A 13,960-nucleotide genomic window follows, 5' to 3' on the forward strand; every position below is an offset into this window, starting at 1 on the left:
TTTAAGTCCCTTTCCTCTAACACCAGGACATACTTATAAATATCACACATAATGTTCGGTGGAGAAAAACCTAGATGGATCTTGGAACCTGAATGTCATTTCAACTTTAGTATAAAACATTTGTCTCAAATGCATTTCAATAATTACTGCCTTAACAATTCTTATTACTCTACCTCTTGTCTGAAATGTCCTATATTTACTCTCCATTTATCCATAGCCTACCCACGTTTAAAATCATGCTTATATCCCCAGACTTTTCTTTATATTGGTATCCATCTATCTCTACCTGTGATCTCTCCTTTTAGCAGTTATTTTCTAAATCACTTATTTGGCAACTTTTGGTATACGATGTACTTTTTTTTTTTCTTTGGGATCTGTTGGTGTAAGTAGTCTGACTGAATCTTTCAAGACAAAGACTGAGACTTATACATCTTTGATTCTATAGCACCAACTCTAAGGCCAAATTCAAAGTATGCACAAACAACCTAATGTGAAAAAAAACAACAATAATTATGATAGTGGTGGTAATGAGTGTGGTATTGACAGTGTATAATAAGGTAAAATATATGAATTTTCAGAAAATATCATAGTGTGAGAGTAGGAAGAGTTAATTATAGATTAAAGATGTGTGTTTGTGTGTGTCTGGATGTGTTTGTGTGTTTGTAAAGTATATTTGTTTTAAGTGATTTTGGGGTCAGGGGAAGAGGTTGAGGGAGAGAAAGGAAAGACATACTATATCTTATCAAATGATTAAATGGAAGATGTTCCATCATTTTGTAGATTGCTAGGCGAAAAAGGCCAATTAAGCTATGGTGTAATGCTTTTGTATCACTTAGAATATGCATTTGGTATATACTGAAAGACATATTTACTGATGGATTTCTTTGTTGTTGGATCATTCCTGTATATACATAACAAAGAATGAGTGATATCAAATGTCTAACACTCCTAACACTCTTTCACACTCTGAGGTCATCAATTGTAAGAAACATTTCTATTTCAGACATGTTTTTAAATGCTTTTAAAAAAGAAATATTTTGTTGAATGGACTTATAGGGCATAAGTAAGTATATTGCAAAAAACAACATCTGATGAGTTTACTAGGACCTGAGGAAAGGCAACAGATCCTAAATATTCTGAAACAATGGAAGGAAAATAATGGACTTTTTGAATACAATCAAATGTAGAAACCTGAGTTAGAACAAAGCTTTATGGGATTTTACTATCACCCTCACTGTCCAGTAGCAGAAATTGTCAATTGGAAAGTTGTAGTGAAAAATATATTACGATATTGGGTATCTAACAGATGTAAAAGCATGAAGCTCTAGCATAAGGTTGGATAGTTAAGAACCAAATACTAAGAGATGGAGTTTATGTACAAGGTTTAATTTTTATTGCTGATTTTTCATTGTCTTGGAGCAGAGGAGGAAACTAAAATTTTTCTGCTCAAGAGCTTCTGCTTTGGATCAACATCTTCTATAAAACCTGCTTGCTGGGATAGCTATATGCCTTATCTGATATGAGGAAGCCTCTAGTCCTAAACACAAATAGAATTCTTAACTATTTTCAGGATAGATTGTGTGAGACCACAACAAAGTTAAGTCTATCAGAATTGAGTGCTTGAGCTGAGTGGATAAAAATAAGAAAAATAATCGGTTTAGCTTTGTTGCCGAACAGAAAATGTGGACCACATTCATAGACCTTTTATGCATTGCCTTCTCACATTTCATCTTTGTACTGCTCTTGTGTTCATGTTCAGATCATTCATATTTTATTTTGAAACATTTTCATTTTCAGATCAGCAGTTGTGTGATCCTGGTGAATTTCTTTGCCACGATCATGTGACTTGTGTCTCCCAGAGCTGGCTGTGTGATGGGGACCCAGACTGCCCTGATGATTCAGACGAATCTTTAGATACCTGTGAGTAGAAAGGTTCTCATGCCATTCAGATTTACCTTACATGTGAAACTAAATGTCAGCTGTTTTCACAGATGACTGCTGTTTCCGTTTATTCTTTTTTTCCCAAATAGCCTAAAAACTTAAAACCTTTTGTTTGTGTGTCCTTTAAAATGACTACGTGAATGAGAGCGTAAAACGCAGTTTTGTCGTGTGAATTAACTTATGAAGGGAAGAAAATGCAAGGTTATTTCAATGTGATTGTGTTACTCCTAGAAAAAAATTTACTTGAAGAGAAAAAAATCCTTGAAAACACAGCACTGAGAGGGAATAAGGTCCTCTCCAATAATTTATCTCACATGTTTTGAGACAGAGGAGCATATAGAAGGAATAATGAACTAATCAAGCTTTAGCTCCCATATTATTTCTATTAATATCTAGGGCACTACACAAATGATTGAACGTGTTTTCTCTTGCACCTGAAAGATAGAAACTACATTTATCCATCCAGGCAGTGAGGATCTTTGACTTTATAATATCAGATTCAGAACTCTGAATACACATGAGTCCTAATTGTAATTGTACCACTGTGTCTAACTTGGGAGTCCATTAAGGGTTTTGCCCGTGTGAAAAATACCACTAAATCAAAATTGTAAATAATAACAGGACGACAGCTAAATCTGCTACACTTTCTTTTAAATACCTACTGTTGTAAGGAGTGTGAAGAGTCCCCTAAATTTTCATATTGATATTTTCTAGCACAGCTAATATCAGTTTTTACTCCCCACGCAAACAGGTATGTCAGCTTCTCAGAATCATCCTCAAAGCAACTACATAGTTCTGTGAAATCAACATGAAAAAAGAAAAATTCACCACTCTTATTGCTTGATATTGTAGAGATAATAATTATTGGTTCCATTTTCCACTTTTATCTACTTGTTTATAAGTATTATAGATGGAACCAATATAAGTTTTGATGAAAATCTTGGTGACAGAAAGCAGAAGCAATGCTTATTCACTTTCTTCATGTTTGCTCGTGTTTTTAAAGTTTCTCAGCATATGGGTACTTGAATATTTGCATTAATTGCCTTTCTTCAATTTGAACAGATCGCTTTTTCGATAGTAAGAGGTTGTAGTTGTTTACTACATTTCTGATTTTCACCAATTTCATCAGTTTAATTCTGAAAACCTTTACGAGACCCCTATAGCATAGCTAAGGTTCTAGGCATGATAAGAGGAAAAAGTATATTAATAGGAAAATACTCCAGTGGAAAAATAAAATCTGATAAAGCCATACAAAGGAATATTATTTAACAATAAAAAAGGACTGAAGTACTTATACATGCTACATGGATAAATCTTGAAAATATTATGTGAAGGAAAAGGAGCCAGGCACAAGAGACCACATATTTTATGATTCCATTCATATGAAATATCCCAATAGGCAAATCTATAGAGACAGAAAGTAGATAAGTGGTTGCCAGTGGCCAGTGGGGTGGAGGAGAATGAGGAATGTCTGCTAATGAGTATGGGGTCTCTTTGGAGGTGATGAAGTGTTCTAAAATTAGATTGCAGTGATGGTTGCACAACTCTGTTAATGTATTTAAATACATTGAACTGTGCATATTAAATGGGTGAATTGTATGGTAGGTGAATTATACCTTAACAAAGTTGTTTAAAAATGGAAAATAAGGAGAAGAATCTCAAAATTCTGCATATGGATGCAGATGGTATAGTAATGTGAAAAGACAACAATAATAAAATACCCCGTCCATGAAATATATAAGTAGTTGGACTACATTTCACCTGTATAAGTAGTGGGACTTAACACTGTTTAAGCCTTCCCCTCTTTAAGTGCCATAGAAGAGTTTTCTTCTCGTTAGATGCAAGGGATGATTGCCATGGCATAATCGGACTAAAAAGTTAAATTTTTGAGTTTTGGAGTCTTGCATTTTTGCCCTAATCCTGCTATCAAATTCCTGTTGGGAAACATGACAGAGACATGAGAGAGATTTGCAGAATCCGTACGTAGGAAGGCAGGTTGAAGGAGAAATGCCCTGGAACTTGTACCTGGCACAGTGCAAAAGTGATTGAGAAGAAAAGGCTGTGTGGTCTGTCTAGGCAGGAGTTCCCTTCATGCTTTTGAATAATAGAGAAAAATGATGCTCCCTTTGTACTAAGGAGGGGGATTAGTGGGAGAATCAGGCTGGAGAGGATCTGTGGTACAGAGGAGGCACAAGGACCTTGGTGGTCAAAACTCAAACCCAAAGAGGAAAGAGACCCCAGAGTGAATGCCGAAGTGGGTGGATGACAGTATTCCACTCCCCCTCCCATGCCGGCTCTGTGCTTCTAGGAACGTGGCCGATACCAAGCAGGGCCACACCAGTCAGCTAGACTTGTGTTTGCTGGCCAGCATCTGCCCTGATTGATTGAGCTTCTGTTCTTAATGGTCAGTGTCTCAACCACAATGTTTGAAAATGTTTTGAGTATCCATCTTGCCCAGAAGGTAGACACCACCTCGTGTTCGGGGGAAAAAGGTAGGTCCTTCAATTCACAGAGATTAGGGGCTTTGGTGGACTGAAGCTTCAAATTAGGAATTACACGTGGGTTAATTGAAATAGAGATAGATTTTCTTCTTATCTAGTTTTTAAAATGAAACTCATACCTCCTTAAGGTATTTTTGTCAGTTTTTAAGTATATAGTTATTTTCCTCGATAAAATTTGGTGAGTTCAGTTTTAAAATGTTTTCCCATTTTGGCCATTCTTATTCTACTCTCGGGCATCGAAATTGCTGAATATCCTCAAGAGCAACACTAAAAAAAGATTCTTATATCAATGTAGCAACATAACAAAGAAAGAAAAATACTCTTTTTTTTTTAACCTGGGTGTTTAATCTGAGTAACATATTTGGATCCACATTTAATTAGCCTGTTTCAGATAAGTGGTTTCAGTACTAACTAAAATCTGGACAAGCATAGAGAAAAAGCTTTATGGAAAAATCAGACTTTTTCAAATTTAAATTTCTCAATCCAGATGTTCACAGTTACCATTTTCCCTAAGCATAGTGCTTTGTAACATGTTGTTTTATAACATTCGTATGCAGTCATCGCTGATCTACATAAAATAATTGCGTAATTTTATAATTATATGAATGTATATACATTCAATGTGAAAGATAAATACTAGAAATCAAAAACCTTGAAGCTTGATTCTTAAGAAGGATAATTTTGTGCTCAGTGTATGAACAAAAGTATGTTATCATATTTGATCTGAAGACAAAGTATGTTGTATCTACAAAATATTAGATGAAAACCGCTGATGCAATGCACTTATTTTTCCTAAATCCACTTACCCTCTAAAATGATAAGAGGACCAATATAGCATAGAATTTATTATGACATTGTGAAAGCTCTGCCATGACAAAATTCTAACGGGAAAAAAGTGGATATTGTTGAGGAGGAGGAAAAGCTTTACTTGTGAGAGGCTGATGACAAAAATGCGTTAGAAGATAAACATGCCTACAGAAAAACAAAGGAAGTGAAAATCAAATGACATTGAGGTATTTGGGGATCTGAGAGGTTAACAGGCACATATTTTCTTTCTCTTCTGTGTTTGTTTAGGCCCAGGTTGTAGGGGTATTTTCTACTATTTATGGGGCAGAAGTGAGATTTCACTAACAGCAGTCCAAGGCCAAAGAAACCCGTCTTGAATGGGGTTGATTTACCACTAAGCTGATTGCATGTTGAGATGGGTTTTCTAAAATATGAGATGAGAGAAATTTAATAATTTCTATCCTTACCGTTGAATATGAGAAATGGTTCTTTAGCCTTATATTACAAATGAAAGTCTTTATTTTGCTACATTATTTGAAGTAATTTGTTAAGTGTCTAAATGGCTAACCATCTTTTAGGTCCTATGAGGCAATGAGAAGAGAAAATCAGGAAAAATCACCCTCTTTCTACTCAGAGCTTTCAATCCATTTGTAAGTCTAGCCTTTTGTATGACGAGAATTAAAGTGAATAGTAGAAACGTTATTTGTGGAATGAAAACTTGGTACCCCCTGTGACAGGGAAGTCTTCCTGAAAGGTGCTTTTATTCCAAGGTATTCAATACATAATTCCTTCTAGGATTTTCTGTTGAATGCTTAATGATACTTCCTTTCCAACAATCAGTTGCAGCAGATGTGTGATGTTTTTTGGCAATCTGATGTTTATATACTTAAAATTAGATTCCTCCTTTTAAGTCAGGAAGGTATTTGTTCTGCTCCTTCTCCTTCTTCCTTATTGCCCTCCACTACCCCCCTTCAGAAAATCATGTAGAGAGTCCTTCTGCTATAGATCATGTTGTGGATATGATGACTCTTTGACTAACCGGAGATTATAAAAATGACATTATAGGAGGGTAAGATTTGCAACCTGGATACGGTAAGTCCCCTACATGGAAACCTTCAAGTTGTGAACTTTCAAAGATGAGGATGTGCATTCACATGGCCAATCATGGTAAGTTAGTTCACGTGTTTGGCATACGTTGTCACGTGAGTGCATCCTCTACAAGTGGTTGTGCTTTTGTATACTGTACAGTACTGTATAGAGTACAGTAGTACAGTATCTTCGTTTCAAGTCCAGGATGTCCAGAAGTAAGCGTAAAAGCAGTGGTAATGTAGCTGGTACTGCTAAGAAGCACCAAGAGAGACAGGAGGAAGAAGAAATAACTGAAGAACCAAAGAGATTCACGATGCAGGAAATGACAAGGGGATTTTCTTTATTCGATAAGGCACTGTTAGTTTTTGAGGCAAAGGACCGGAACGTAGAACAATACACGAAGGTTACAACAGCTGTTCAGGATGCAATCCAGTGCAACCATGTCATCTATGATGAGAAAAAAAGAGCTACTACCCAGACATCCCTGGATTGTTTTTTCAAAAGGGTAGATAGAATTGAATCCAGCAGGGAGCCAGAACCTGTGCCATCCACGTCAGGCGTGAGTGACACTGCAGCTTGCCCTCCATCTCCTATTGCTGATGACCCTTCATCTCTACCCTCTCCCACCTCCTCTCCCTCCTCCAGTCAGTAACTCTTCTTGCCTGTTCACTCAGTGCCAGCCCCTGTATGCCAGCTGTTGTACTGTATAGTACTGTGCTTTTCAAGGTATTGTATTGTGAGATTAAAAATGTTTTCTTTATTTTTTGCATATTATTTGTGTGAAAAATATTATAAACCTATTACAGTACAGTACTATATAGCCAGTTGTGTTAGTTGGGTACCTAGCCTAACTTCATTGGACTTACAAACAAATTGGACTTACCAATGCGCTCTCGGAATGGAACTTGGCCGTATGCAGGGGACTTACTGTAGTTGTTATAATAATTTTCATATTGACTCTACTCTGTCCTATCCTTCTGCAAGGATCAGCAAACTTTTTCTGTATAAGACCATACAGTACACATTTTAGGATTCCTGAGCTTATGTCATCTCTGTTGCATATTCTTCTTTGTTTTTATTTGTTTGTAAAACAGTTAAAATGGAACAACAAACATCATTAGTTTACACTCTGTACAAAAACAGTCCACAGACTGGGTTTGTCTTGCAGGCTGTAGTTTGCCAAACCCTACTGCAGTGTCCTAGCTAAGCCGTGTCTGCGGTACTGCTGCAGAGGTGGGGCCGTGTCCGGGTACTGCAGCCACAGGAAGCAGCATAACTGGGCAAAGTGGAAGAATGGGGCATAGAGTTGTGTGTGTACCCACTCCCACATGGTGCCAGACTTGGGCAAAATGGCATTCTCTGTAAAAGCTGGCTTCTTTCTTCTATTTTTGCACATCTCCTTACGTGTTAAGATTGCATTTGAGCATAAGGGACAGACACAGGAGCTCAAACAAATAAGGGTTTACTTTTCTCATATTAAAAGGTGCAAAAGTGGACAATCCAGGATTAATATGGAAGCTCCAGAATGACAGCAGGCTTCCTCTACCTCTTAGCATGGAGCTGTCAGTCTTTTAGCCACAGTAGGGCTTTTCCACCTTCCCCAGTAGATAATTCCATTTCGGCCAGAGAGAAGGGAAAAAAAAAAAAAAAAAGAAACAGCCAGTGCCAGCTGAGTCTATCTGTTTGTCAGGAGAATAGTAACTTTTACGGAAAGCAAACTCAGTAGGTTTCTTGCTTAGATGTCCTTCACCAGAACTGATCACCTAAGGTATGAGGCAATGAGTATTTCCACAGGGCTTTCCAAAATAAGATCTGTGGTTCTGCTAGTAAAGAAAAAGGGGAGACTAGATATTGGGCGAGAAGAGGCCCCAGGTAGCATGTGCCACAGTGTCTCTTCACTCCTTTTCCTCTCTTCATCCACTGAGGAGAGGTGGCAGGCACAGTGCATGATCAGGGCTTCTGAATCCCAGACGCTTGACACCAAAGCCAGTTCCTCCAGATGAATATCTTTGCTCTCGTACAGCAGGCTAAGTCATTCTGGGTCTCCATTACCTTATCTGTACAATGGGCATGACAGTACCTACCTCACAGTAAAGTGCTTAGAATAGTGCCTGTTCCAGAGTAAGAGCCCCTCTCCACCCAGCACCCCCTCCCTGTATTCCATATGCCAGAGCTCTGACCAAGCACCTTACCCTGAGGGTCTTTTGATAGAGCACGCTAATTGCCCCCTCTCCCATTCTTACTGAAGATTGGCTTTATTCTCTAAGGTTGTGGCTAGCAACAGGGTTAATTTACCACATACACTAATTCAAGAGAAGTTATTAACAGTTTTTAATAATTAAGTATATTACACTCAAGCATTAAGACAAATAAGGTGTAGACATTATTTGGGGACAGGTGGCTTTTCCTAAGAACTCTTCCAAAGACATCACGTTGATGAATTAGCTAAAGTTAAAATATATGGCTGAAAAACACATTAATGAATAATATTATTTAATCAACATTGCAGTCCTGCAATGTAGCTGTTATCTCATTTTAAGAAACGAGGAAACTGAGTTTACAGTCCTTCTATGCCCTCTAAGGTGGCTGTTATCGGTGAAAGCAGAGTTTGCATTTCTTTCAACTTGCCCTTCTTTTTATAAATACTCAGGAAAGGAAGAATCTAACTCCTAAAAGGAAGCCTTAGGCCACCTAATTTAAAAATATGGTGTCATTTGAAAAACATAGATGCTATCCCAACAGTTATATCACACTGACTTTGGAGGTAATCAGTTCTAATTGAATAATTCAGTAAACACACCATGTCTCCTGGGTAATAGGAATAGAAGCATTTGTGAAGAGTGAAAATGGCTGTAAGTTATTAGGGTTAGATATGCCTCTGCATGAATTGACCATTGCTTTGACTGCATTCCCATTGTTGTAGGATTCTAAGCTTTATTTAGATAGGAGGATATTAATGAACTCCTTATAGGATATAAGGTAGAAAGCCTTTTACAGTTTCCTTCTAAACTTTCTTCCTTCAACAGAGGTCAGAGAAATAAAACAAAAATTCAGGTGGGAGGTTATTAGCAAACAGATACTGCCCTTTAAATATAAATAGCAGAATAGGGCACTGAAAGTAGACTATAGGAACAATAAAATGAATGGAAATATGGCCCTTGTTTCTAAGTAATAGTGATTTAGAGGTCACTTTGCAATGAGCTAATATATGAGAGCCACAGAGCTAAGCTTTTCGTTAGGAAGAGAAGCCGAAACGATCTTACAGATTAAAGGGAGAGCATGTGAGACCCATGAGGGCAGTTTATGTCTCTTTCAATTCTTTTTGTTTTGCTCTTTGTTTTATTCTGAGGCTTCCCTCTTTTGCAATGAAGAGGCAAGAAACATTGACCCTTCTTTCATAATAAAGAGACTTCCACTTATGAGTTGATATGAAGGGGAGACAGGAAGGTGAGGAACAGTATAATTGTGAATTGAAAGGGCCTGTCTAAGGTTGGTTCATTTCCCCAGCACAGTGGGGACGGGATGGAGGGTGACATTTCCCTTCATCCTGCCCTGCAATGTGCTAACGGGTCTCTGAAAGCTTGCCTCCACAATTTTAAGCAAGTTTGATTGGAGGCATAGGTGATAAACCTGAGTGCACCACAATTCACAGAAGTGGAGCAAGACCAGCTTTGCAGAAGGCCTTGCTGTTCTTCAAGAAGCCACTGCTGTTTGGTTTTCTGATCCAAGTTCACAGGTCATAGGATAAAAAGGAACTCATGTCCCTCAGCCTGGACTGGAAATTACAGGCAATGAAAACTTTGAAATGATATAAAATAAAGGGGATTAAATAAAATTATTGAATTCTAGAGACAACTCTGATAAAATCTCCTTGGCTTAAAGGATGAGGTATAGTAAACAAATGGTCTTGCAGGGCTCTATTGGGACAAAGCTGAAGGCTGAGCAAGGAGCCTTCTCAGAAATGATTCAATCCATCACTTATCCACAACTAATCTAGCATTTGGGGTTGGGGATGAAGGCTTCTTAACTTTCATGGGTGAGCAAATTTCTTCCCAGAGGAGGTTTTATTCTTTATAGTCAGTGTATAAAATTTACATTTGACTTTCACTCGGAAGTGCTTCTGAAATGACATATTTTGCTAAATGAAGCACTGAAGGATGTTTTGTTCTACGAACTTATTTTAATGGCAATGTCTTTTTTCTCTTTCCCTTCCCCCATATCTTATATTATTTCTTCCCTGAAAGCAGAATATAAAACCCTACTATAATATGCCTATGGAATTCTCAGTAGGACAAAAAGTATCATCCTTCTACTAATTGCTGTATTGGCCCGTTTCAGTTTTAGGCAGAATAATTGACTTTGGGTTGAATATTTTCAATTAAAATCTCTGTAACATTAGCCTTTTTTGATTTGGGGGATGGGAGAAATTGCTTGCAAAGAGTAAAGTTCATGAGAAGATGGGTAAAAATAGGGCTTAGGTGGAAGGATACCAATTCAGTAAGGGTGACTTATAGCAGTCTACTTATCTTGCAGGGTTTTTTTGTTTGTTTGTTTGTTTTACTTTTCTGAAAAATGATGCCTTGGGAGGGAAAAGTTTGACCTTATTCCTTGGTCAACCAAGGATCAGATACGAAAGGGGAGAATCTTTCAGCTTGCACAAATCTTTCTGGGTATTAAACAGCAAGAAAGAAAACAAACTAGTAAATACTTCTCAACAACTCTGATGGAGTTGCCAAGAGAAAAGTAATTATTAATAAACTTCTTGTCTTAGACTTCATACAGTCATAAGACTAATAATTTCAATCTTTCAAAAATAGTAATTATAGAAAGGACTTATACTTGTATAGCACTTTGATAATTTAAGGACATGTACATTAGAATCAATAAATATCCTTTGACATAGTACCTATTTTTTGAGAAAAATAGGCCAGGTATTATGGCCATAAAAAAATAAGAAGTCTAAAGCACAAACAGGTTGCTTGGTCAAGAGTCTCATAGCTAATGGGTAACAAGGCTAAAACTGGAATCCAGAAATTGCATTTCCTAACTTTCTATTATAGCATCAGTTATGGGCTGAATTGTACCCCTCAATATTCACATGTTGAAACCCTAAAATTATTCCATTGCAGAATGTAATTGAACTTGTTGCTAGAGGCTTAAAAGCGGTAAATTAAGCAAAAATGAGTCATTAGAGTGGATCCTTATCCCATCTGACTGGTGTCTTGTAAGAAGCGGAAATTTGGACACACTGAGGGACACTGGGGTGCTTGTACACAGAGAGAAGGCAATAGGAAGAGGCAGTCAGAGGGTGGAGATCTGCAATCCAAGGAGGCCTTGGGGGAAACTAAACCCGGCAACATCTTGATCTCGGACTTTTGGCCTCAGCACTGAGAGGAAATAAATTTCTGTTGTTTAAGCCAGTTAGTCTATGGTATTTTGTTATGGCAGACATAGCAGATTAATATAACATCCTAGTATATGTCTACTGCATTTCCATGTTTTTTTTTTTTTTGCTGTACGCGGGCCTCTCACTGTTGTGGCCTCTCCCATTGCGGAGCACAGGCTCCGGACGCGCAGGCCCAGCGGCCACGGCCCACGGGCCCAGCCGCTCCGCGGCACGTGGGATCCCCCCAGACCGGGGCACGAACCCGCGTCCCCCGCATCAGCAGGCGGACTCCCAACCACTGCGCCACCAGGGAAGCCCCCATTTCCATGTTTTTTATATTAATATAAAGAATACTGCAACAATTTAAAAATCCCTCCTTTTCCTTGGAGATATATACTAACTACCAGAGTACTGAAATTATAGGCTTTATTTAGAGATATGAAATGAAATCACCAGTTTCTGATGAAATAAAGGGCCCATTCCTACAGCAGTGGTCCTAACCCTCTAAGAATGCCTGATTTGATCACATAGTACAATTCTTATACAAATGAAAAAACATTGTTTTAATAAAAAATCAGTAGATAATTACTACAGATTATTTTTTTCAAATATTTATGGATGGGTTGCTCCAAAATTTTAAAAAAGTAGTTTTGCCTTAATCCTTCCCGCTGGTGATCTAGAACACTCATTTGGTGGTGCAGTTGGAGTCCATCTCCACAATGCTACGTATTTGCAACACAAAAGGCAAACTTGGATTGATGACTTAACTAACATTATTTTCTGAGGGAAACAGTAGAAATTCATAAGTGGTGTATACTAGTCATAGCGTGCATATTAGTAATATTATATATTAGGTTGCTGTAATCTATATTAGATTGTTATAATTGTTGACTCGCAATTGATAATTGGGTTAGGCAATAAAATAGATGTAATTTGATAGTAAAAATAATGCTTCTTTCTCCACACGGGACTTTGGGGAATTTTGTTACATTTTACTTCCAAATTTGCACATATTAGACAATTCAATTTTTAAAATAAATGACATACTATATATTTTCACTTAAGGAGTAAAGAGAATTTTGTTACCAAACTACAGTTCCCATAATGTATTGGTGCATTTTCTTTAAGAAAACTAGAATGTAATCAATCAGCAGCTATTTACTGAGGAACTACTGTGTTCAAGGTGCTTACTAAGCATGGTCCTTCAACCATTTTCTCCATGCCTTACCATGTGCCAGGGCTTTCACCTATGCTAATTTAGTTTCTGTCCTGGTAAAATGATACTAATTTCATATTAAAGAAGATGTTTATGAGAAAGATAAGGATGACAATTACTGACACAAAATATATGGTTAATATGGGCCAGATGTTGTGCTATGGCCCTTATGTGGATTATATCCTTTGATCCTGACAACAGCCCTGAGCGGGACATTAGGTACAGTTGTTCAGGTCGTGCAAGGCATCAGGGTGACATAAATAATGCAGACAGCATGGGTATATATATTTTCCTACAAATGGAAATAAATGATCTTTGAAAGGGAACAGTGTTTGTAATTTGCATGAAGGCACTCTATGAGCTAACGGTGGCCTCCTTATGATACTAATCATGGTCAGCTTTTATAGAGGATAAAAATAAAGCATGCGAGAAGTTACTTGCTAGAGTTCCTAAAGCAATTATGTGACAGTGCTACAGTTGAACACTGTACCATGCTATATAGCCTCCTAGATGAGGTAAATGAAGTTCAGAGACGTTAAATAGATTCCACTAACATTCCCCCTTAGTGAAGACCAGACTTTCATACATGCCTATCTCACATAACATTTAAGTTGGCATCCTGTACATAATCCATCTATCTATCTCTATATGTATCTATCAGTGTATCTATGTGTCTATGTGTCTATTAAATTTATGCATAACAAATTTTAATTGAGTGACTACTATGTAATAGGTCCTGTGATAGATGTTGGGAATGACAAGATAAATATGCTAAAGATGGAAGACGGATATTGTAACAACTGATAGAGGATTTTAAGTATCTCATTTATCCAATTCTAAAGGATATATAAATGTGTATATATTACTGTACTAATAATTTTAAAAGGTATATGGGTTAACATTTATATATGCATGTATATGAATTTTATGTGTGCATATACACAAATTGAATCTGGAAAAAAATAATATTCTCTTCACCATTTTTCCTCACACAGACAAACAAAACACACATATTCACTCTAATTTAAAAACACATTGTTG

The 13,960-nt window shown here is 37.3% G+C and overlaps 1 protein-coding gene across 1 annotated transcript in view; it reads left to right on the forward strand.

Annotated features, from left to right (window-relative positions):
* Positions 1-472: 472 nt before the first annotated feature.
* Positions 473-13,960, forward strand: part of LRP1B (LDL receptor related protein 1B) — a 1,461,391-nt gene continuing 1,447,903 nt past the window's right edge. Inside the window, 2 exon segments of the mRNA XM_032636635.1 lie at positions 473-536; positions 1,798-1,920. Of these exon segments, the coding sequence (XP_032492526.1) occupies positions 473-536; positions 1,798-1,920 (187 nt within the window).

This window comes from Phocoena sinus, chromosome 7, assembly GCF_008692025.1.
Source record: "Phocoena sinus isolate mPhoSin1 chromosome 7, mPhoSin1.pri, whole genome shotgun sequence".
Classification (NCBI taxonomy): Eukaryota; Metazoa; Chordata; class Mammalia; order Artiodactyla; family Phocoenidae; genus Phocoena; species Phocoena sinus.